The sequence below is a fragment of the Leopardus geoffroyi genome, chromosome E1 (assembly GCF_018350155.1).
Source record: "Leopardus geoffroyi isolate Oge1 chromosome E1, O.geoffroyi_Oge1_pat1.0, whole genome shotgun sequence".
NCBI lineage: Eukaryota > Metazoa > Chordata > Mammalia > Carnivora > Felidae > Leopardus > Leopardus geoffroyi.
The window spans coordinates 11,569,690-11,592,387 of NC_059330.1; the positions used below are offsets into that span (position 1 = coordinate 11,569,690).

At 57.9% G+C, this 22,698-nt stretch overlaps 2 protein-coding genes across 2 annotated transcripts in view; one reads left to right on the top strand and one right to left on the bottom strand.

Moving 5' to 3' along the window:
• The window catches only part of RAI1 (retinoic acid induced 1), a 121,078-nt gene extending 99,546 nt beyond the window's left edge, over positions 1-21,532 (bottom strand). The window contains exon 1 of the mRNA XM_045487607.1: positions 21,117-21,532. The gene's annotated coding sequence lies outside the window, so the exon portion shown is untranslated. The remainder of the gene's footprint in view (positions 1-21,116) is intronic.
• Positions 9,625-21,939, top strand: LOC123604220 (basic proline-rich protein-like). Its single transcript, XM_045490030.1, has 3 exons — positions 9,625-9,763; positions 20,287-21,600; positions 21,866-21,939. Exons 1-3 carry the CDS (start codon positions 9,625-9,627, stop codon positions 21,937-21,939), a joined length of 1,527 nt encoding a protein of 508 aa, XP_045345986.1.
• Positions 21,940-22,698: the final 759 nt, after the last annotated feature.

Here is a 22,698-nt window from a genome sequence, read left to right on the forward strand (position 1 = left end):
GGACTGGAAGTGGAGTTTTACTTAATACTCGTAGGATCGCTCTGAGGCCGCTGCTATGAATATTCCCATTTTCCAGAAAAGACAGCTGGAGTCCAACCAGTGAAGCAACTCACCACAGTCACACAGCTTGTAGGTGGTAGGGCTGAGATCGGAACTCACATCTGTGATTCCAGGCCCCTGTGCACCCCATTGCCCTGGGGTCAAGGACGGCCCTCAGACCAGAAGTCCCCTCATGCAGAAGGCCATACTGACCATCCCTCCTCACACTGCCACAGCACATTCCCAGACTTCTCCAGTGCCCCAACCCCCGAAGGCGATGAGGCTGGTCCCAAATGTTACTGAGAGAGACACTGAGGCTCAGAGGGACCGGTGACTGAGTCAAGGTCACACTGTTGGGCTGTGCAGGGCTGAGATGAGATCTTAAGTCTCTGTCCACAGTGCTCTGAGGGTTCCCCAACTATCTCAAAAAGGTTTTCTTAATGTTGGCTTATTTTTGAGAGAGAGAGACAGAGACACCTACCTGGAATCAGATCCCAGCCCTGCTCTGTGATCTTAATCTCTCTGAGCCTTGGTCTTGTCATCTGTGAAATGGGGTCGCGATCAAGATTACAGCTGACATAGCCCATATCTGACACCTAGTAGGTACTCAACAAACACTGTGGCTGTTATGATTGCAGCTGGGTTTTCTTTTAGTTTTTTTTTTTTTTCTGTTTTTGCCCACCAATTTCCACCTCCCATCCCAAACCTGGGCCCCAGACCATGATGAACTCTTCCTGAGCTGCAGTGGGGCCTCCGTACCAGAAAGGTTATGGCTAAACACTCTCACTCTGGCGGCCCCAAGAATGCATTCCCCTCACACAGCCCCTCCTCCCAAAGACTTTATGCCTCGAAGTTTGGTCAGAATGGGCCCCCACCCTGCACGCAAACCCTGCGTGGCATGCATACCCCCGAGCAGTGCCAGCGACTCACAACGTGGTCCGCCCCAGCAGCTCAGCCTCCAAGGGCAGCCACCCTCCTAATGTGGACAGGAAGTCAAGGCCTTCCCAGCCTCCTCTGAGCCCACCCTCTGCTGGGAAGCCCGGAGCCTCCAAGTCTCCTTACCCTTTCGCCCCTTGTCCCCCAGCTCCTGGAGCCTTTCCACTGCCTATGAATCCTACGCATAGTTCCCTGCCCCAATCATCCAGTCCATAAGCATTTATTGAACACCTACTACATGCAGAGCACCATGCCAAGCACCGTAAGAGAGGTAGAGTTGAAAGGGCATGGCCCCACGTCCCCGTGAGCCCAGAGTGCAGCAGAAACATCATATGCATTAGTGACGCTCCACAGCCCAGTGGTTACTAACACAGGCTTTGAAGTTGCACAGAGCTGGATTCGAGGCCCAATCCTGCCACCTCCCAGCTGAGAGACACTTTGGACACACGGCATCACCCCCACTAACCTCAGTGTCTCCATGGGCAGAACGAGATGGTAACGGAGTCTACCTCGTGGGTGGTGACAAGTTTCCGGGTACCAAGAGCTTTGCACAGAGCCCGGCATATAATAGGAGGTCAACCCACGTTCAGCCTCATTCCTCGCCTTGACTGGGCAAGGGCAGAGTCCCGAGGCATGCCAGAATAGACCTCCCTCCAGGCTTCCACCACCTCATTAATCAGAAAGGACTGTCCACCCGGCTAGGATGCCACCTGACGCCCCTGGCAGCCTGCCCATTCACCTCCATCTTGTCTGCAAGGACATCTGGGGATGGGGACGGAGCATGCCAAGTTCTGGCTGAAGGCCAGGCATGCTGGGACCCTAGCAAACCAGAAGAGGCTCACCCAGCAGGCCCCACCGCCATCGAGCCCACACAAGGTCACTGTCGACACACCGCACACACGCTGCGCTCACACAGTAGGTCCACAGTAGACATCCTAGGTGGGGTGGGGAACGGGCTGAGGCTAGGTTGTGCCGTGAGATGAGGTGGGTAGTACGAGCTGGCCATGAGAGGAACTGAATTTGATGTCTCAGCAATAGGGAGCCACAGAAGGTTGCTGGCCAGGAGAGGGACTTCTGCCCACCTCCCGAGCCTCATGCTTCCCCACCCTCTAGTAAGCTTGAGCTTTTTGTAGTTGTCCCTTACTCCCCCCACTCCGAATATGAGTCGATGTTCTGCCCCAAATCTTTGCCCCAAATGTTCTTCCCCTCAAACCGTTCCCGGCCCTTCTCATTAGCTCACGCTTCTCCTTCTACGTTGAGTTTAGAAGCCTCTGCAGACCTTCCCCGTCTGGACTCAAAGTCAGTTCTCTGCCTCCTGCAAACTGGTCCTTCCTACATTAGAGCACAAGTATTCCTTTCTCGGGCCACCTTGCCCCGACAGGAGTCCTTGGAGGGCAGAGTCCTGATCTGACTCCGCTCCGCGCCCCAGCACTGCCTGACACAGGGCAGGGCAGGGAGGGATCGGTGGTTTCCTGATGGACATCACTTTAGCCTTTAGAATTCTGTCTCTGAGATGGCACAAAGGAAGGACACAGGGGCCCACCTGGGGAAACGAGGTCATTGGTGCAGACCAGAGGGGGAGAGAAATTGGGGCGGGGGCAGCAGAGAGGAGGGGCTGGTGGGCAAGGGGCAGTGCAGAAGGGAGGAGTGAAGAAGGGGGTTGGGGAGAAACTTGGAGAAACTATAAGACCAGGAGGAGCCTGCTCCTCCCGTTTTCTCCCTCTGTCTGCAGAGACGAGATGGCGGGTGGGGAGAAGCAGGACTGAGGGAGAGACCCGGGGTGCAGGCCCCTGCCAGTGGCTCACCCCGTGGGGACACCTGGAGTCTGAGGTGTCCTGACCTATCATTTCCTACAGCCCCCCAGGACCCCCAGTCTGGGCAGAGGGCCCAGGGCAGCACTGCATGCTGAGACAATCAGACCAGACTGGCCTCAAGGAACTGTCGGTCTGGGGGAGCAGGAGACACCAAGATACCCTGCATCCTGGGCCGCCCCTTCCCTCAAGAGAGGGAGCAGAAAGACAGAGGCTGCCTTGTTGGAGGGGACGGGGATGGATTTCAGGGCGGGTTGAGAGAGGGAGGAGAGGGGCCCTCGTTCCAGGCAGCAGGGACAGTTTCTGAAAGGCAAGGAAGGTAAGGCAGAGAGAGAGAGAGAGGCATCTGGGGGCCTCTGAGAGGTCACGCTGAACGCCCTCCAGGGCACCTGGCCCACAGCCAGCGACCACCATTATTGTTGCCGCCGAGCAGCGTGGCACCGGCCGGGTCGCGGGCAGCGGCCGTCCCGAAGGGCCTTGAATGCCAAGCCAAAGGTGGCCCGGTGCTGGGCAGCCGGCGGCGGCCGCGGGCCGGAGGGAGCGCCGCGCGATCGAACGCCGGGCCGCCGGCGGAGCAGGTCTCCGCCGAGGCAGGGCGATAAATTAATTAAATGAGCCTGCCACGCCAGCCTCTCCCCACCCTGCGCCGCGCTCCGAGGATGAGCGGGGCCGGGCCGCGGCCCGGCGGAGGCAGGAGCGCCCGCCGAGGCCCAGCCGCTCCCTCCCTCCGTCCCCTCCCCGCCGGGCGCCGTTTTCCAGGTAATTAAGGCCGTCCAGGCGGGCGCGCAGCTGCTTCCGCGGCCGGCCGCGCCTCCGGCCCGGGCAGGTGCAATTAAACCCGCGCGTTCGCGGCCATTAAGCATTAATGCAGCTCATTAGCATAAGAACGAGAAGGCGCTTTGATGGCGGCAACCCCGCAGGGGCAGCGGGCGAGCGCCGGAGGGGCGGCGGGGTGCGGCCGCCCAGAGCCGGGGGCTCGAGAGGAGCCTGAAGCCCCGGGGACGAACCCCGCCCCCGCCGCCGTGCGTCCCGCCAGGGAAGAGGGGTGTAGGTCTGGCCGCGACCGCGCCCAGGTCCCAAGAAGGGGTCTTTGGAGGGCGAGGGAGGAGGCCCACCAGCGAGGGCAGGTGTCTCTCTCCCAAAGAAACAGTTGGGTAAACTGAGGCCTGCAGGTGCCATGTGACTCACACAGGGGGTCCCACAACCGGGGAGCGAGAATCCAAGTCTCAGCCTGCAAGTGGTTCCTTTATCAACAATAGTAGCAGCCCACACTTAAGCCTTGTTTCTGAGTACTTAGCAGAAATTCTCTCACTTAATCCCCCACCCCCAGCAACACCAGGAGCTAGTGGGTACTTGCAATTGTGATCCCCATTTTACGGAGCAGGGAAATGAGGCTTGGGAGACGGACTTTATCTCAGGTCCCGTGGCCGGTAAAAAGCCAACAGCCGGATCTGCACCAGGGCAGTCTGGCTCCTGAGGCGGGGCTCATGACCAAGAAATCACACAACAGCCAGGAGGGGTTACCAGGGAGGAGGAGGGGGCTGTGGCTAGGTGGGGGTCGGTCCGTCCCACCCCAACTGGGGGTCAGACCATAGCCAGTGCCACCAATCATGGCCTTGGGGAAAGCAGGTTGTAATAATACAGAATTCTAGTAAACTGGAAACTGGGGGTAAAATCGTGCCCAAGGATTGATTATTCACTGGCAATCATTTGATTTTCCCCCACAAACATTTGGTGGGCCTTCAAAATGGGTCTGGGCCAGATGCGGCAAGAGGAAAACCAGTTTGCCACTTTGTCTAATGCCTGGCAATTAATAGGAATTCAAGAAACACGGGCTGAGCAAATGAACAAGTGAATGCACGGATACGTGCCTCCCTCTACAGCATTGGGGGGAGGGGGACGGGACCGGTCCTCAGATTTCATCTCTTCCAGGTTTCCTTTGGCTCAGGAGGTGGCTCTGTGAGAGCAAAAGGGCTAAGGCGAAATGGCAGGTGGGGCCTGAGGCAGCCTTGCTGTGCTGTGGCTCTGGGTGTCCCCTGGGGCAGTGCCTCGGGCATTCCAAAGTCAAGGTTGTTGCCGAAAGATGTCTTGAGGGCCTGGTGGTTAAGGCAAAGAGCACAGGAAGAGGAGACACAGGAAGAGGAGACACAGGCCGCCTGAGTTCCACTCTGAGGGGATGGAGCTAGAAGGAAACTTCTGGCCCCTGAGGAGCTCAGAGAAGGTAGGCAGTTGCCAGGGGCCACACAGCAAAAAGGAAAAAAAAAAATCTCCTGACTCATGCAGTCCTAGATATGCCCTTAGCAGGTGTCCAGAGCAGCCTGCAGCCAAAACACAGGACTTCTCTCTCCATAAACAGCTCTGCACGTATCTTCATGCCTCTGTCTTGGCTTGTGATGATGTGCATTCCCATACATGAATGTATAATGACATCAGTAATTTGACTGTTCGATTACCGTCTTTTCCCCCTTGGCCACACATCCCAGGGGCAGGGATTACGAAAACCCAGATCATGGCGGATCTCAGTCCTGGAACGAAGAAGGCTTGCAAACGTATCTGTCCACCAGACAAAGTATTATTACTACAAACAGTCACAGTGCCAAAGAAAAATGCTTGGTGTGGGCTTTCCTGCTTCCCCAAGCCCTCAGACATCCCTCCCCCACCCCCCATCCCCCGACACGCATCCCCAAGCACATCCCCACACAGCTGGCTCATGGACCTGGATGGGCCTCGATGCCTCCATAGGCAGGAGAGGGGCTCAGCCCCCCTCTTCCTAACCTGACCCTGCGGCCAGCCCACCCCCTCAGCTGCTGGCTGGCCTGCAAAGGTATCTGTCCCAGGGGGGCCCTCAGCAGCCTCATTAGGAAAGTAGTGACAGACGCATTAGCTGCTAAGGGCGTGTGTGTGTGTGTGGGGGGGGGGGTGCCTGAGGGCTGTCACAAGGCTGAAGAAAACCAAATGCCTGCCACTTCCTGGGTCACTGGGCCCCATCTGTGCCAGGGGCTGTGGCTGGGGAAGGGACACAGACAATGCCCCAAGTACAGAATCGCCCCCAGAGCTGGGACTCACCCCTGGGTCTCAGGGCCCAGAGCAGGGATCTCCCCGTCATTCTTGCTGTCTGCCTCCTAGCTGGAATCGACTCACTGAGTGATCCTTGACAAACCCGTTTTCTCTGTGCCTCAGCCCTTACGGTTTCAATGCTCTGTGTGAGAGGAACCCAGGAAAGCTGGGAACCCATTCCCGTGTAACAGAAGAGGAAACTGAGGCCCAGGGAGGTGCTGCTCCAGAGCAGAGTACTAGAGTGGGTGCCAGGCTCCGCATTAAGGTCCTGGCTAGGCCACTAATAAGCTGTCTGGCCTCTGGACCTCAGTTTCCCCATATGTGAAACACAGGCCTGGACTACAGTGACCCTGGAGTTTCCTCTGGCCTTTGGGCCAGGGTCAGGGATTATAGGTGTCCTTTCAGCCCCCAAAGCCAGCCCTCCCTGGAGCCTGAGGCACAGCTACACACAGGGGTCACAGAACTCAGACTTCCTAGGTGCCGAGTTCCTCCTGGTGCCCAGGGCTGGGGGGAAAAACAGATGCCCAGCAACCCAGTCACTGACCACTCCCTCTACCATTGATAAAAAGCAGGTGGGAAAAGTCTTATACCGCACTCCACATGCACACAGGAACAGGCCTCGCACCACAGGATATACACATGAACACAAAGACAGACACTGAGCCACATACCCAGGTTCTCTGCCCACAAACACAGACACACAAACCACACTCACACACAGAGGCGCACAGGCGCCCCTACTGTACCACTGCACGTATGGGTACCCAGGAGATGCTCTGACAAACCAACCCTCTGTCATTTCTCCAAGACACACACACACACACACACACACACACACACACACACAACCACACACATACAACCGCACATCGATCCTAGTCGCAAACACAGACACCCCCACAATACGCACAAATCACACACACAGGCACATATTCAGCAATCCAGCACAGATAGACTCATACACTTGCCTGGATGCGGCAGCCACAGGAGAACCATCACCCCCTCCATGTACAGAACCCACCCCCCCCCCTCAACGGACACAGCCACATGCTGCACACACAGGCCTCCAAGCCCAGGAACACACACACACATACACACCCATCTTGCCACTTGGTTAAATTCCACATGGCAGGCGGTGCCCAGCCCAGAAGAGCAAATCCAGATAAATAAATCATGTTCAGAGCATCAATCTCGGCCCCAACCTGGCTGCCTCTTTGCTGCAGGTAAAGCGAAACGGGTCTTAAATATTTTATAAATGAATAAACCTGTTAAGAGAATGTAATTTACAGGGCCATTGGCTGTAGGCTCACAATATCCCTCCCACCTCTTTTCATTTTGGAGAGCACGTGGTGGTGGCAGGTGGTGGCCACTGGGGCATGATGTCTGGTGCCCCACCCGCTGCCCTTCTGCCAGGGGTGTTATTCCCAGGGAAAGGGGCATTCTGTGATTTTCCATCCACTAAATCCAGCTGCTGCTCAGAGACAGGGCCCTGCATTCTCTTGTCTCTTTGGCTTTTTTTCCCCTCAAGCCTTGGATGCCTTTTAAATGCCAATCCATCCCTGGCAACTGTGATTTTCCAAGGCCTGTTTCACACGGGGCTTGGATGTGTTAGAACTGAACTGCTCAGGAATGGGGAAGAACAGAAGCCCTTGCTGCAGGGATCAGTGGGGGCGAGGCCAGCTTGTAGCGAGGCCTGAAGGGCAGCGGGGCATAGGGAGGCTGAGCCTGGTGCCAGGCTCGCCACCCCCCCAGGGAGAGGCTGAGGAGCTTCGGGCAGCAAAAATGGCTCTAGGATGTAGAGAGAGAACAGAAGGTGTGTTCCAGGACCAACAAGGGGTCTTTGGGTCTGAGGATGGCTGGGGCAAAGGAGGCTGGAATGAGACCTCACCGCAGCCTCATGCAGCTGGGGCCAGTAAAAGCCCCTTGCTGCTGGGACCTGAATCTCAGCTGGGGCCATGAGTCTTCAGTGTCCCGGACCAGGCCAGGTGATCTCCTGGCCCGGAGCTAGCAGAACCTCCTGGCCCAAGCTGCTTTTTATTATTTTTATTATTTTATTACTTTTTTATTATTTATTATTTCATTATTAGTGGCAATGAGGAAGGGCTCCTGCCTGGGGTATGCAGGTGGAGAGAGGATAAACAAAGTCAGAAAGGGACCATCTAAGGGCACCTGGGTGGCTCAGTCGGTTACATGGCCAACTCTTGGTTTTCGGCTCAGGCCATGATGTCACAGTTTGTGAGTTTGAGCCCCGCGGCAGGCTCTGCGTGGACAGTGTGGAGCCTGCTTGGGATTCTCTCTCTCACCCTCTCTCTGCCCCTCCCACACACTTGCTCAAAATAAATAAATAAACTTGAAAAAAAAAAAAAAAGAGAAAGGGATCATCTAGCCTGGCTTTTCTGAAGTTCTCACAAGAACGTGGTTCCAGTTCTCTCAAAACTCCCACAGACTCAGGAAAAAGGAGAGTGTTACACAACTTTGGGAAAAGCAAGATATCAAATGGTATACACAGGATGAGCTATGGCATGCTTGAACAACACAAAACCAATGAACAGGGGGGCAAAGTCAAATGTGCCTGCCTTCGGAGACTGGGATTATGGGTGAATTGTTTTTCTTCTAACTTGTCACATTTTCCAAAAGTCTGTAATAAGCTTGTCCTCCTTTTATAGAGGGAAAAAAGCTACTAAAACCAGCAAGTGCCTTACAAAACGAAATATATAGAATGGTCCCATATTTTACGTGTATTTATCGTATATTCTTTATCATATGTCTAGAAAAGGATGTTGAAAGACATTATGTCCTAGGAGTAGACACATGAGGAATTGTTTTACTTGTTTTCCTGTATATAGATTTTTCTAAATTCAACATATTAATAACATGATAATTTCATTAAAAACAAAATGCTTAGGACTGGGAAGTTCTTTTTGATATCAAGCCTGAGTCTCTCCTGCTGCAACTGAGGGGTCACATTGAACGTACTCACTCTCCCTCCGTGTGTGCGCACCGGGTGAGGCTTGAGAAAGGCCGAACGGCAGCTGCCCAACAGGCACACAGCCTCCCTTCCAACACCTAAAGGCTGGCATTAAATTTTGCTTCCTGCCCAATCCAGGTAGGAGGGAACAGAGGGTCAGCTGGGTCGGTGCCTCGGAAGAGACTGGGGGAAAGAAGGCGGCAGTGCGGCCCTGGAGTGCCGGGTCTTAAGGCGTTGGCAGCAAAGCTCCGGAAGAGGCTGCCCCCAGGGCAGGCGAAGTGCCCAGGCTAGGGAGGTAGGAATGTGTCTCCTGGCCAGACAGTCCACTGGCTGCCAACTAGGGGAGGCCCGTGCTCCTGGGCTGGAGGCAGGCCGTCTGAGCGGCAGACTCCAGGCCTGGACGACGTGGTGTGTGCGTGGGGTGCGTCCCTGGCCCTTAGCGGGGAGGTAGGCCCGACTGACCCACGGGCAGCACCAGAAGGACAGAGTTGGAGGCCGCCGGGAGCCTGCTGCTCCGGGGCAGCGCGGCCTGGAGGCTGGCCACTACTTTCAACTTCCCTGCCGCGGGAGTCAGCGGTGCAGCCTTCCCACGAGCCTGGCCCCGGGAGGCGCTTCCTGCTGCCCCTGACGTGGGCTTGCGGGGCTTCGGACGCAGAGCCCAGTCGTCGGGCGGGCCTCGAGCCGCGGCGCCGGGATTGGAGGCCGCTACCCTCAGTCCCGGGTTCCCGGAAAGACAGGGGTTCGGCGAGGGGGGCGGGGCCTCGATAGCCCCGCCCCGCGCCCCCGCGGAGCACGCCGGGACGGAGCGCTGCCATGGCGACGGGAGCGGGCTGCCCCGCCCCGCCCCGCCCCCCGCGCCGCGAGGCTCCCGACCCCTCCCGGCGTCGCCGGCCCGCCGGCCGGGGCTTGTCAGGCCGGACGCCGCGGAGTAGGCCCCGGCGCGGCCAAGATGGTGGGCGCCGCGGGAGGGGAGCGGAGGGGAGGGCAGGAAGCGCGGGCGTTTGCCCTCTCGCCGCCCCCTCTCGAGGTTGAGGAGAGGAGAGGAAATGGCCCCGGAGGCGATAATCGAGCTGCCAGTGTGTCTGGCCTGACAGCTCCTACCTAACTAAGCCTTTCCCCGGAGGCCCGAGGTCTGCCCGGCCCCCAGAGGCGGGCCGAGCTGGGACAGCCCGCGCTAGGATCCAGAATTTGACATCCGTCCCCTCCCCCCCCCGCGCACCCCCCCCCCCCCCCCCCACCAAACTCCCCCTCGCCCTCTCGGAAAGAAGGTCCCAGAAGGCCCCCGTCTTCCTGGCTGTGTCCCTTCCCCCAACCAAGTGCGCCAGTGAAGCGGACAGTATTTGGTTCCCCAGGTCTGGGGGCCTGAGATGCCAGCCTCTACCCACCTACACCCGAGGCATCTGTTACTGGACAGCACGGACCCCTTCCCCTTCAGTGGGGCTGCCTTCGAAGCCCCCAAAGCGCCCGCAGCTCTGAGCAGCCATCCCTGCCCTTCCAGGAGATCCAGCTAAGCTGACAGCTCCCCTAGGGACACCCTGATCCCCTCTTACCCTGTGTTCTCCCAGCAACAATGAGGGACTAGAGTAGGATGGGAACTCACACTGACTGGGCCAGGCCAGTTTGGCCAGATGACTATCTTCCCGAGTCCTGCATATGAGTGACTCTGCCCAGGTTCCGTGGGCAAACAAGCCCAGATCTGTTAAGGAGTGAAGTACTCCGGATGCCTGTCCACACATAGTGGCACTCCCTGCTCCCAGGCCGCCTAGCTAGGGCTGGTCCGGCTGCCTATCTCTGGCCCAGAGCAATGGCCTGGTCTCCCAGTCCCTCCTCCTCCCCACTACCACAGGCCTGGCTTCCCTTCTGAGACGCCAATCTGCAGCCACACAAAGCCCTGTTTGTTTGCTTTCTCTGCTGCTCCCCCTGGATCCGATGTCTTTCTCTGCTACCTGCCGGCCTGGCTTCCTCTCCAAGCTGCCCTCCCAGCCAGCTGAAGGGAAGGAGGGGGCGGCCATTCCAGCAAGCCCTGCCTCACAGCCACCCCAACATTCCTCGAATCCACCTCCCCAGTGCCAGGGCACCCAGCTGGGGCAGCCTGACCCACAATGGCTTTGCAGCCCCCTTGCTGCCTCTCAGAAAACGGAGGGTGCCAGCGGGGTGGAACAGGAAAGATGCCTGCAGCCAGGGGCTGGGGCAGGGGGAGGGGAGCCCAAGAGGCCCAGCCAACCTCCCCTCTCCTTTTGTGAGCAAGGCTTGTTTTGTTCGTCAATCAGGAAGGCTGCCCTGACTTCCCAGCAACCCACGGGCTGCCAGGAGATAAGGAGATGAATGGGGCCAGGAGAGCTGAACTGGAGGCGGCAGAGGGACACCCTGGTTTTATGGCCCTCCCCCCACCAGTCTTTCTGGGGCGTCCTGGGTATCCCGGGCTCTGGGACAAGAGCTTACAGGCTGCACTGGGAGCCTTACACGGTAGGTGCCCCCTCAGTGCCCATCCTGGGCAGGCACCTGAGAAGATGCCTCTACATGGTGGGCACCCCAGAGCGTGCAGCCTCGGGCACCCTCTGCAGTGTCCTGGGAAGCCTCATCAGCCTGAGCTGAAACAGGGCTTTCACAGGCAAAGAAAAATAAACACCCGCATTCCACACCACCTTCTCTACCTGCGGAGTAGGGGCTGCCCTCTCTCCCCGTTCAAATAAAGAAACCCAATACTGATACTGCACAAGATACAACAATCTCTCCTGGTTCCCTCAACCCAGGGCTCTTTTATTGCACCCTGCCACACTGGGTGGCCCAGGGCAGGTCCTAACCTCCCTGGGCCTCCCTCTTCCCCTTCCTGTCCCCTCCACGCAGAGTTTAACCCTTACAGCAACTCAGGATAAAGGCATGATTATGCTCACTTGACAAATGACAGGAGGCCCTAAGAGAGAAAGCCACAGAGACCAATTGCCCCACTCAGAATTCAGGCTCATTTCTGTCGGATTCTAAGCCCTAAGAACTTCCCACCAGGCTGCAGTATCATTTCACGGCCAGTGAAATCTGCCAAGTGGATGAGTGACCACCACTCATCCAATCTCATCCAATCTCAGCTCTGCCACTTGCTTGCTGTGTGACCTCAAGCAGGTCGCTTAACCTCTCTGGGCTTCGGCTTCCTTGAGAATCTGTATAGGGCAGCTAGTAAGGCTCAGAGAGGACAGATGCCCAGGAAAATAGCAGGCACTCATTAAATGATGGCTTTTCTTTATGATCCCTTTCAGCATCCAGAGAGACCTCCACTCCTTAGAGGAACCAGACCTCTCCACCTCTGCTTTCACCCATCTGGCCCTGTTGCCAGTGGTCCCCTGGTCCCCCCTCCCCCCACCAAGTCACCCTCTCTGGCCCTCTGGAACACTCAAGGCTAAGGCCAAGGGCTGCCAAGCTGAGCTCCCCAGGCTCCTGTCCTGCCTAGGAGATCAGGGCCTCTCTGTTTAATTAGCCAGGGTGAGGGCCCCAGGAGACAATGTCACCCTAAGGGAACAAAGCCAGCTCCGTCCACATCCTGCTGGACTCCAGAAAAGAGAACCACTCAATTAAGTCTGATTTGCCAAAACGTCTGTTTTTAGTGCTATTTCGGGCCACGGTGGGGATTTTCTGTGCTTGTCTCAAAGGTACCCTAAACCAGATTCCTTCCTACCTCCCCCACCCCTCCTGTGTTTGAAATGAAAATATGTTCTTCCTCTTCTCTCTCTTTCCTTTTTTCTGCCTCTCTTTCCCACCTATCAGAGGGATGCAAATGAGAGAAAGGGAGGAGGCCGGGCCCCCACAGGAGGGCAGCACTCCCACCCATGAGGTCTCAGCGGGCCCCCACAGCTCAGGCCCCCAGAGCACTGGCAGCTGTAGTTCCCTCAAACCAGGCTGGAGGGTGAGAGTGCCTACTGGAACTTTCTCTCCTCCCCACCTCTGGGAGCTTTTGCTTGGGCTGTGCCCTCTGCCTGGAAAAACCTCCCCCAAGGTCTCTCCTCCATAGAGTGCACTTTACCTTTTTGGCTTGCAACGCAATTACAATTCAATCCGCATCTATGCAATCACATCTTTAATGTCTGCGAACCTGCCAGACTCTAAGCTCCAAAAGGGCAGGGGCAGCATCCACTTGGTCACCGCCGTTTCTACAGGGTGGGGTCACCCGCCCTTGGCACTGTTGACATTGTGGACCAGATAATTTGTTGTGGGGGCTATTCCTGTGCATCCTGGGGTGTTTAGCAGCAGCCCTAGCCTCTACCCACTAGATGCCAGCGCCTCCCCAGCTGAGACAACCAAAAATGTCTCCAGACGTGGCCCACATGTGCCCTCGCCCCCACCTGAGAACTACAGCTCTAAGGCCTGGCACAGTGCCCTCCGAAAATGAATGAATGCGTGCTTCCTCCTTCCTCCCCCTGACAGAACAGGCGATTTTTTTTTTTTTTTTATCTCTTTACCTATTATCATAATCATGTGCAAAATTAATTTTCCCTATCGGACCAGAAGCTTCCAGAAGACAGGCCCATGTGACCTCAGCTGTGTATCAATGCTGACTGCCCATAACTATTCCCTGGAAAAACAACTCTCCAGGTATCAGAGAGCGCCAGACCGAGGCCTCGTTCTGGCCCCCCCTTTGCCAATGCCCCGGATGACTCTGTGACTTTGCTACGCTAGCTAAACTTCTCTGGGCTTCGGTGTCTGTCCAGTCACTGTCACAAGTCTCTGTCCTACTGGACACGAGTCTTTCCGGTGGTTCTCAATTTACATTTACATATTCTGAGAATTTTTATTATCAAAACTGGTGACACTGATAAAGCACTTTGCAATGTGCCGAGCACAGCTAAGTGCTTTAGAGGCACCATCTCACTCAATCCTCTTAAAAAGAAAACTAAAGGGGCGCCTGGGGGGGCTCAGTCGGTTAAGCGGCCGACTTCGGCTCAGGTCATGATCTCGCGGTCCGTGAGTTCGAGACCCGCATCAGGCTCTGTGTTGACAGCTCAAAGCCTGGAGCCTGTTTCGGATTCTGTGTCTCCCTCTCTCTCTGACCCTCCCCTGTTCATGCTTTGTCTCTCTCTGTCTCAAAAATAAATAAACGTTAAAAAAAAAAAAGAAAGAAAACTATGAAGCAGGTACTATTATTTTCGTTTCTTGATAGGTGAGGAAATAGTGGCTCAGAGCGCTGGAGGGGCCTGCCTAAGACACGCATATGTAGTCTGGTAGCCTCTGGCACCTGAGAATGTCTCCATCAGAAAACACTTTTTTTTTTTAAACGTTTATTTACTTTTGAGAGAGAGAGGGAGACAGAGTGCGAGTGGGAGAGGGGCAGAGAGAGAGAGAGAGAGAGGGAGACACAGAATCCGAAGCAGGCTCCAGGCTCCAAGCTGCCAACACAAAGCTGACGCGGGCCTCGAACCCACAAACCGCGAGATCAAGACGTGAGCAGAAGTGGGACGCTTAACTGACTGAGCCACCCAGGCGCCCCTTCATCAGAAGACTGAAATCTTTCCTACAGTCTGAAGCCCACCTTTCCCAGTGATTAAGGCTCTTGCGGCCTTATTCCTATCATCAGGCCTCACCCTGGGAGCCCCCTGGGTAGAGAAGGAGCTCAGGTCACCATAGAAAGGTCCAACAAAGTCCAGCAGGTGGTAAGTGCTAATTGAAATCGGTCTGCCTTGATGGGGTTTGGAGAGCCACCCACCGCTCCCTTCCCTTCCTGGGGCGTCATCACTCTGCTCAGGAGAGCCCTGGCTGGGAAACACTTCCCCCAGCACAGAGAAGGTTCTTCAGGGAGGGAATAAAAAACAAGCAGGAGCAGGGGCACCTGGGTGGCTCCGGTCAGTTGAGCACCTGACTCTTGATTTCCGCTCAGGTCACGATCTCACCGTTTTAGGAGATCGAGCCCCACATGAGCTGTGCGCTGACAGCACAGAGCCTGCTTGAGATTCTCCCTCTTTCTCTGCTCCTCCCCCTCTCCCATCCTCGGCGTCTCAGAATAAACAGATAAACTTAAAAAAACAACGCAAAAAAACCAACAAGGAGGAACCATTCCCTAGCACCTTCTATGTACCAGGCACTGCTGTATGTTACCTGCGTTAACTCACTAATCCTTCCAACAATTCTATGAGGTAGGTGCTACCATCTTTTCCATCTTACAGATGAGGCACACGAGCAAAGAAAATAAGTAACTTGGGCCAGTTAGTCAGTGGCGGAGCTGGGGATGTGAACTGCGGCCGCTGAACTCCAAATACAAGCGCTCGTCTGTCGGCGAGGCCGTATTAGAGAGGCATCACACTTGTGGCTGTGCTCCCAGCACGCTGGTGTGCAACAGGGTCTCAATGTGTGATTTATGAATGAGTGAACGAACAAATGAGTGAGTTTGTGGTTACACGGCCACATCCACTGCCGCCAAAGTCACAAGTTGCCGGATGCTTTCTCAGAGCCCACCCACAGCGCTGGGACAGAGCCTCTTTGGAAACAGAAGCTCTGGCCAGAAAGCTCGTAGAATTCTCACCTGCCCCGCTGTGTAACAAAGACCCCCGCAATCCATCTCCTCCACCGGGTCGGAAAAGAAACTTTGTTCTGGCCAGTGTCGCGGCAGGGAAGGTTTAGAGGCAACCTGGCACAGACCTGCCATCTTTTCTGCGTGCAATCAGGAGGGGCCTGTGATTATGCCCGTTGTTATTATTTGTGATTATGCTCATCATAAAGGTGGGGGTACGGAGCCTAGAGAGGGCAGTCAGTACCCAGATTTGGCCCAGGCTGGCCGAACCCCAAAGCCTGTATTTATGGCCCCAGGTTCAGATCCTTCCTTGCGTCCCAGATCCTAAGACACCCTAACACTGGCAGCATGTTTAATGTTTGCAGAAATTAACGCTCGCATCTTTGACGCATCTTTGACGGGGGAGGGAGGTGCCGGGCCTGAAGCAGCAGCGGGAACGAAACCTTTTCCTGGTTCTCGACCAGCGCTTCTGCTGCTCCCCCACCACGGTGTCCTGTGCACAGTCTCCAAGGAGGGGCTCGAGGAAAGGGGGCCCCAGCTCTGCTCCGGTCTGCAGGTCCTGCCTCTGGACCCCCAGCCCTGGGCCTGCCCACGCTCTGAGTGAGCCCCCCGCTGTCCCTGTTCTGTCTGCCCCCTCCACTCGGTCCCCTACTTTCTTCATGCAGAGTTGCTGACTTGGGCTCACGCACCATCAGTCTGAAAGCAGCTGACCTTCTCCCAGTTTACAGCTGAAACGGAGGCCTGAGGGAAGAGGGGACGTGTCCCCACAGCTCCTCATCAATGGCTGCCAGTGCCCGGTCCCTGGCCGGCTGCATCTGTTTCCCCTCCCAGGACTCGCTCGTGCCCCTCCGTGGCACCCCGGGCGCCTGTGACCTGAGCCTGATCACTTTATATAGAAGCTGGATGTTCAGGGTCCACCTGGATCTTGGACTTGGAAGGCCCGGGAGGCCAGACCACAGGCGGTTCTTCTCTGGGGCCCAGTGTGAGCATGGGGCTGAGGCCAAAAACCCGAGGGGATGTCTGCTGAGGGAGGGAAGGAAGGAAGGAAGGAAGGAAGGAAGGAAGGGAGCAAAGTTCAGTGTCAGAGGTCTTGAACTCCTGGATACTTCCTTTGCTGATCCTGAGCATACAATTTAGCCTCAGGAGCATCTCCTTCCCCCCTCCCTCCGCGTCTCTCTCTCCCCTGCCTTCTCTCTTCTCCGGCCTCACCTTCATCCCTCTCTCCCTCCCTCCCTCCCTCTGTCCCACACACACTATTCACTCAGAGTTGAAGAACCAGCAGAACAAAATCTCTCCTTTGCCAGTGGAGCCCCAGTCTTTGCCTCCAGCCCCTGGCATCCCCCCCCCCCCGCCCCCCATCACATTCCAGTCTCAGATCCCCAGTGACCCACCCCGGCACAGGGCACAGCCCTGCCTCAAACTGTCGTCTCCTTGATCCCTGGGGAAACAGGATGAGCCAGTTTCTCCTCAGCCCCCTCAGGGGGCAGCCTGGGGGTGCTGGGCCCTTCTCTGGCCCTGCCTGTCACTCAGAAGTCTGACGGAACAGAATCCTCTGACTAGGGCCCTGAGCACCTGCCAAAGATCTCAGGGGCCCACAGAAACAGCGTCAGGCTCTCACCCGGCCCACCGCACCTAGCCCTTCCTGCCAGGAAGCATTTCCAAGCGTCTCCCCGTGTTCCAGGCCTCGCCCTTGGCACTGGGGCTGGGAGAGGAGGGAGGTGTGCTCTCAGGCCTAGATGCTCCAGCCTGGTGGGGAGGACAGACACTGACAGAATTACCGATAATTCCATGATAAACACTATGCCACGGGTATAGACAAAGGGAGATGACTCAGTCTGCCTCACAGGTCAGAGGAGGAGGAGACAGGACGTCTGTTTTGGTCTTGGGAGGCAGGGAGGAAGGTGAAAGGCATCCTAGGTGGAAGCAGCAGCCAGGGAAATGTACAGAGGCAGGGATGTCCGTGGCTGAGTCCTGGGAGGAAGGCTGTGCTGTGGCTGGAGGGAGAGGAAGGGGCTTGAATAGGGCAGAGCAGGCGGGGGGAGGGGGGGGACACACCAGGAAGGGCCCCTACAGTGTGGGAAGGACCACGGACCGGACCTGTATTCAGTCCAGCAGGAGCCCTTGGAAGTTATCTGCTGAGGTTGAGAAAGATCACTCTGGTAGTGTCGACCCCACTGGGAGGGGCAGGGTGGAGGCAGGGAGGCCAGTGAGGCCCAGCACACCCTCTTTGGCCACCATTTGTTCAGAGCTAGTTCCACCCCTCTTGGCCGCGGTACACAGGCCACGTCCGTTCCAGCCTCCAAACACTTGCTTGTGTGTTCCCGCTGCCAGGAACGCCCCTCTTCTTACTTACCTGCGCTTGAAGCCCCTGCCTCCATAAAGCTCCCAACTCTGGTCAAGACTGAATCCTAAAGCCCAACTTCTCTGTCCCCACCCACTGGGAAAGAAATTCTGCAGTGGCTCCCTCTGCTCTTCTTCATGGGGGCAAGTCTTACCCACGATGCTGCCCCACACTCTTGCCCTTATTATCCCCGTAACACCTACAGGGTGCCTTCACCGGGGGACCTGCTTCCTGCTTGAAACCTGGCTCGAGCTCCCATGACAATGCTGGTTCCCTTGGGTATTATCTGGGTCTCAGTCACCCACCGGGCTGTGACCTTTTTGGAGGCAGGTGTACAGGGCCTCAGAAATGCTGGGTCCTTAGAAAACACCTGTTCCCTTGGGGCCGGTGAGCTTAGGCACCTTTCCCACAGAAACACTGCCCGCACTGCGCATGGCTTCACCTTGTCCCTCCCTGTGAGCCACACATTAAAAGGGGGGAGGGGGCACAACCACAGGTGGCTATCACAAGCAACAAGACAGGGGCGCCTGGGTGGCTCCGTTGGTTAAGCGTCTAACTCTTGACTTCGGCTCAGGTCATGATTTCATGCTTAGTGAGTTCAAGCCCTGCATCAGGTTCCACGCTTACAGCACAGAGCCTTCTTGGGATTCTCTCTCTTTCTCTCTCTCCCTCTCTCTCTCCGCCCCTCCCCTACTCATGCTCTCTCTCAAAATAAGTAACAAAAGATAGGACACTGAGACACAGAGAGGTAAATGACTCATTCAGTGTGTGTGTGGGGTTGGGGGGAACCGGGAGTCAATCCAAAGCCTGGCCCCGGAGCACCTTGCCCTGTGCCTTTCCAAAGACAAATGGAAAGGAAAAAGGAAGCGAAACAGTAAGAGCCTGAGATACATTTTCACTGGGGGTAAAAGAAAGCTATATATTGGTATATATGATACATGTGTATGTACGCGAGTAGCAAATCATCTAGAAGGATACATTCAAACTCTTAACTAAGGTTACCTGGGGGGGGGGGGCGTTGTGGAGGACACTTTTACTTTTATTCTATATACTTCTGGGTTATTTGCATTTTTCACAGTAAGCATGAATCCACGTGTTAGTCGAGTAATTTAAAAAAGGAGAACTTGTCAGGGCCTCAGTTTATGTGTGTGGAATGAATAGAAGCCAGATTCATTTTGTTGGACTGTTTTCTTCTAAGTCTGGGTACGACCCATTCGTGGATTGTGAAATCAATTTAGTGGGCTGCAACCGGCATTTAAAAAAATTTTTTCTTCAAATAGGCTAGAACAGAAAGTATCCGCTCAGCAAAGTAGAGAAAAGAGTTATTTCACTCAACTTTTGTTTCAGTTTTAGATAGTGGGGTGAACAGAATTGTGACCTAACATGTACTTCTTCCTACTGGCAAGAGATTGAAAACCATGGGTAGAGACTTGGGGGGGGGGTCTAAAAGGAATGGGGGAGGGGGCACCTGGAAGAGCCTCTTGGTCCGGTCTGAGTGGGTGAGTTCCAACTCTGCGAAGAAGCCAGAGGGGCCCCTGGTTCTTGGAAAAGCCCTATTTAGCCCACTCCAGAGTTGGCTTCTGGGGCCTGGCTCATCTCTTGGTAAGACTGCTTCCCTCCAAGGCTTTTGCCTGTGAGAGGCTTGGCCAGATTTCTGGGAACGAGCCTCCGAGCCTCCCAGAGACCAGAAGGTCTGTGTTCACTCATCTGTGGCACCCAGAGCTCCTAAGGATGCTCCTGGGGTCCCACATACACCCTCTGCCGTCAAACGGGCGGGGTGGGAAACAAGATTCTTTTCCAGCTTCCACATCCCCAGAGCCACATCCCAGGGAAGCCTCTGGAAACACAGCTGTGTGGTCAATCGGGAGGGGCCTCCACTGAGTCTGCAGCCAGGGCTGCCCCCACCCTGGGTGAGCCCGACCTGGGCAGAGAGAGGTCTTTATGGAGAATGGGGTGGGGGAAGAGAAGCAGAGCCCCCCGGCCTGGGGCTCCCAGGGCGCTGGCGCCCCCACTTCGCAGCTCGCCTAACCCACCCCCGCCTCGCCTCCCAGGGCAGCAGACAACTAAAAAAAGATAAAATAAAAAGAAGTAATTCCCCTGCTCTGACGTCAGCGCGAGGCTTTAACAGCCCGGCAGCGGCATGAAAACTGGATTGCAACCAGATGTAATGCCCTTGAATCGTCAACACACCGCTGCGTTGGAGAAATAAAAGCAGGAGGGGGGTGGAGGTGCGGCACTTTGCGTGGGAGGGAACCGTGCGGGTCCCGCGTGGGTCCTGGGATCCGAGCCTGCCGAAACCACGGGGAAGGCGCTGCGGGAGGGAAAGCTACGAGCGGGGCAGCTCGGGGCCCGGGTCCGCCATTCAGGCGCGCTGCCTCCCCTCCCCCAGCCCCCCAATAGCGCATTGTTACAACGCTCGGTTTTGTCCGTCCGGAGCCGAAACCCCGGCGCTCCCCGCCCCCTCTCCCCCGATCGAGGGCTTCCAAGAGGGCACAGCTCCGGCCGGCACTCCAGCCCTCGGCGTGGACTCACAGCCCCCAGAAGGGAAACGGGCTCGCTGGGAAAACGGGCGCCCCAGGAAGCTGGGGCCGCAGCGGCCTCGGGCCTGACCGATGTTTCGCTTCCCCTCCGCCCCTCCTCCGAGGCCCCCGGCGCGACCAAGGCTCCAAATGTCACCCCCGCGCCCTGACACCCCCTCGCCCCCTCCGCACTCGGCGACGCCGCCTGGCGCCCGGCCTCCACGTCTCCTCCCCGGGCCCCTGCCTCCTAGGGCGCGGGGGGCCGTGGACCCGGCCGGCTCGCCGCGCCGCTGTCCGGGGACTCGGGGCTCACGCGTCCGGTGCCCCCGACCGTGACGTCACCCCCGAAGGGCCCGTGAGCCCGGGGCCTGGCCGCGCCGGAGCTCCCCGGGCCTTAGGGCCGTTTCCTGCCCGGTCGCGGGGCCTGCGCACAGGCCCGGGCGCCGATGCCCGCGTGGGGGCACCGCGGAGACCCCCGGCGCGCCCCATCTCCCCCACGCACGGCCCTCACCGCCCCCGGCGCCCTGCCTCCCACGCCGTGCCGCACGCCAGGCCCCGAGTCCCACACGCTCAAGTCGGCTCCCCGCCCCCCACCCCGGGCGCACTCACAAAGCTCCCCTCCCGCCCCGGCGCCGGGCGAGTGTCCCCCCGCGTCCCCACGCCCCGCGCGGCAGCACTCCGCGCCCCGGCGCACACACAGCCCCGGGCCACACGCGCCCCTCGCCGCTCGCGCCCCCACGCCACGCACCGTCCCCGCGGCGGCCCTCCGGTGACCTCGCGCACCCCCACACCACACAAAGCGGTGACCCCGCGGACCCCCACATCGCGGCCCGCGGCGCGCTCGGCCCCCGAGCCCGCCTCCGTTCCTCACCCTGCCTCGGCTCCCGACGCCTCGCGCCGCCCCCACCCCGGCAGCGCCCCCCGCAGCCCCCGCGCCCCAGCGCTCCGTGCTCACCTCGGCGCCCGCGCTCACTCGGGGGTCCTGGGTCTCGCGCTGCGACTTCGCGGCCCGCAGGCCCGGGCGGCCATGGGGGTCAGGGCGCGGCGGCCCGGCCGGCCGGCGGCCAGGCAGGAAGGAGGGTGGGCCGCGGCGCCCCCTCCTCGCGCCGGCGCTCGGGCGGCGGGCAGGGCGGCCTGCTCGGCTCGCCTCTCGCCCTCGCCGCCGCCTCGCTCTCCGACTCGACTCTCCGAGCCCAGCCGCGGCGGGGGCGGCGCCCGGGGGCGCGGGGAGCCGGCGGCGCGGGGAGCGGGCCCTGGCCGCGCACCCGGCCGGGCCTGCCTGGTGTCCGCGGGTGCCGCGGGGAAATGCGATCCCCTCCGCACAGGAAGAGCGAGCGGGCGGGCGGCGGGCGACGCGCGGGGGGAGAAGGAGAGCGAGAGCGGGAGGAAAAAACTTCCCGGGCGGCCTGGCTGTGCTCGCTCGAGGCCCCGGGCGCCAGGTGGGCCGTGCGCGCCCCGACAGCACCCCCTGGCGGTCCGCGCGCCCCACTGCGCGTCACCCACCCCCCCCCCCCCCCCTCGCCCGCCGGCTTTGGGGGGAGGGCGCCTTGCGTGGGATCCAGGTGGAGCCCTCCCGGACTCGCACGCCCCGCCTGGGTCCTGGGGACGCCGTGGGACTGGGGGCTGGGTGAGGGCTGGAACCTCGGGCGGATTTGGACTGGCACCTTGCTCTCAGATGCTTCCAGTCTCTGGCCTGGTTCCTAGGCCAGGCTCCCACCCTCGCCCCACCATCAGCCGTCACCGTGACCTCCTCTTTACAGGGTGGGAAACATTTTTGACGTCTAAACTCAATAGGTCGGACGTAAATTTCTCCACTTACTGGGTTCCCGGCACCTTGCTGGGCGCTGGGGAATCAACAGAGACAAATGGTCCCAAGCTGTCAGGGAGCTAACCTCCTGTGGGGGACAGACAGACGACAAACAAATGCTTACATACGTAAAGAAGATAATTTCAGGGAGTAATGGGTCCTAGGAAGCAAATTAGCAGGTGAAGTGACAGATAGGGGCTACTTAGCTGGAAGTGAGAGAAGGGGGCCTGAGCACAGAACTGAAAAACAGAAAGGCAGCCTGCCATGAGTAGAGCCAGGGGAGGACCATTCCCAGCAGAGGGAAGATCAAGTACAAAGGCCCTGAGGCAGGAGACAGCGCGATGTGTAAAGGGCCAGGAGATGGGTGGTGGGCACACTGAAGGCAGAACCGTAAGGGAAGACCTCGGTCTTCAAGGCTACAGAGGGCCTGGTGAGGAATTTGGATGCGATTCTGGTGCCACGGGAAGGAAGCCGTGGGCAGATTTTAAGCAGAGGAATGTTGAATAAACGAGTGAGTGAATGAGCCTGTGAACTTATAGACAATTGCTGCTCTAAAGCTTTGACTCACCAGGGCTCAGGCAGAAACCCACAGACACCTGCTCTGGGAGCCTCCCCACCAGCCCCCCAGCCTCTGGGGTCTGTTGGTCCTATGGAGGGGAGGGCAAAGCATCAGAGCTCCCAGGTGCCCCGGGGCTAGTGAGGTCCCCTATCTAACCTCAGCTTCCTCATT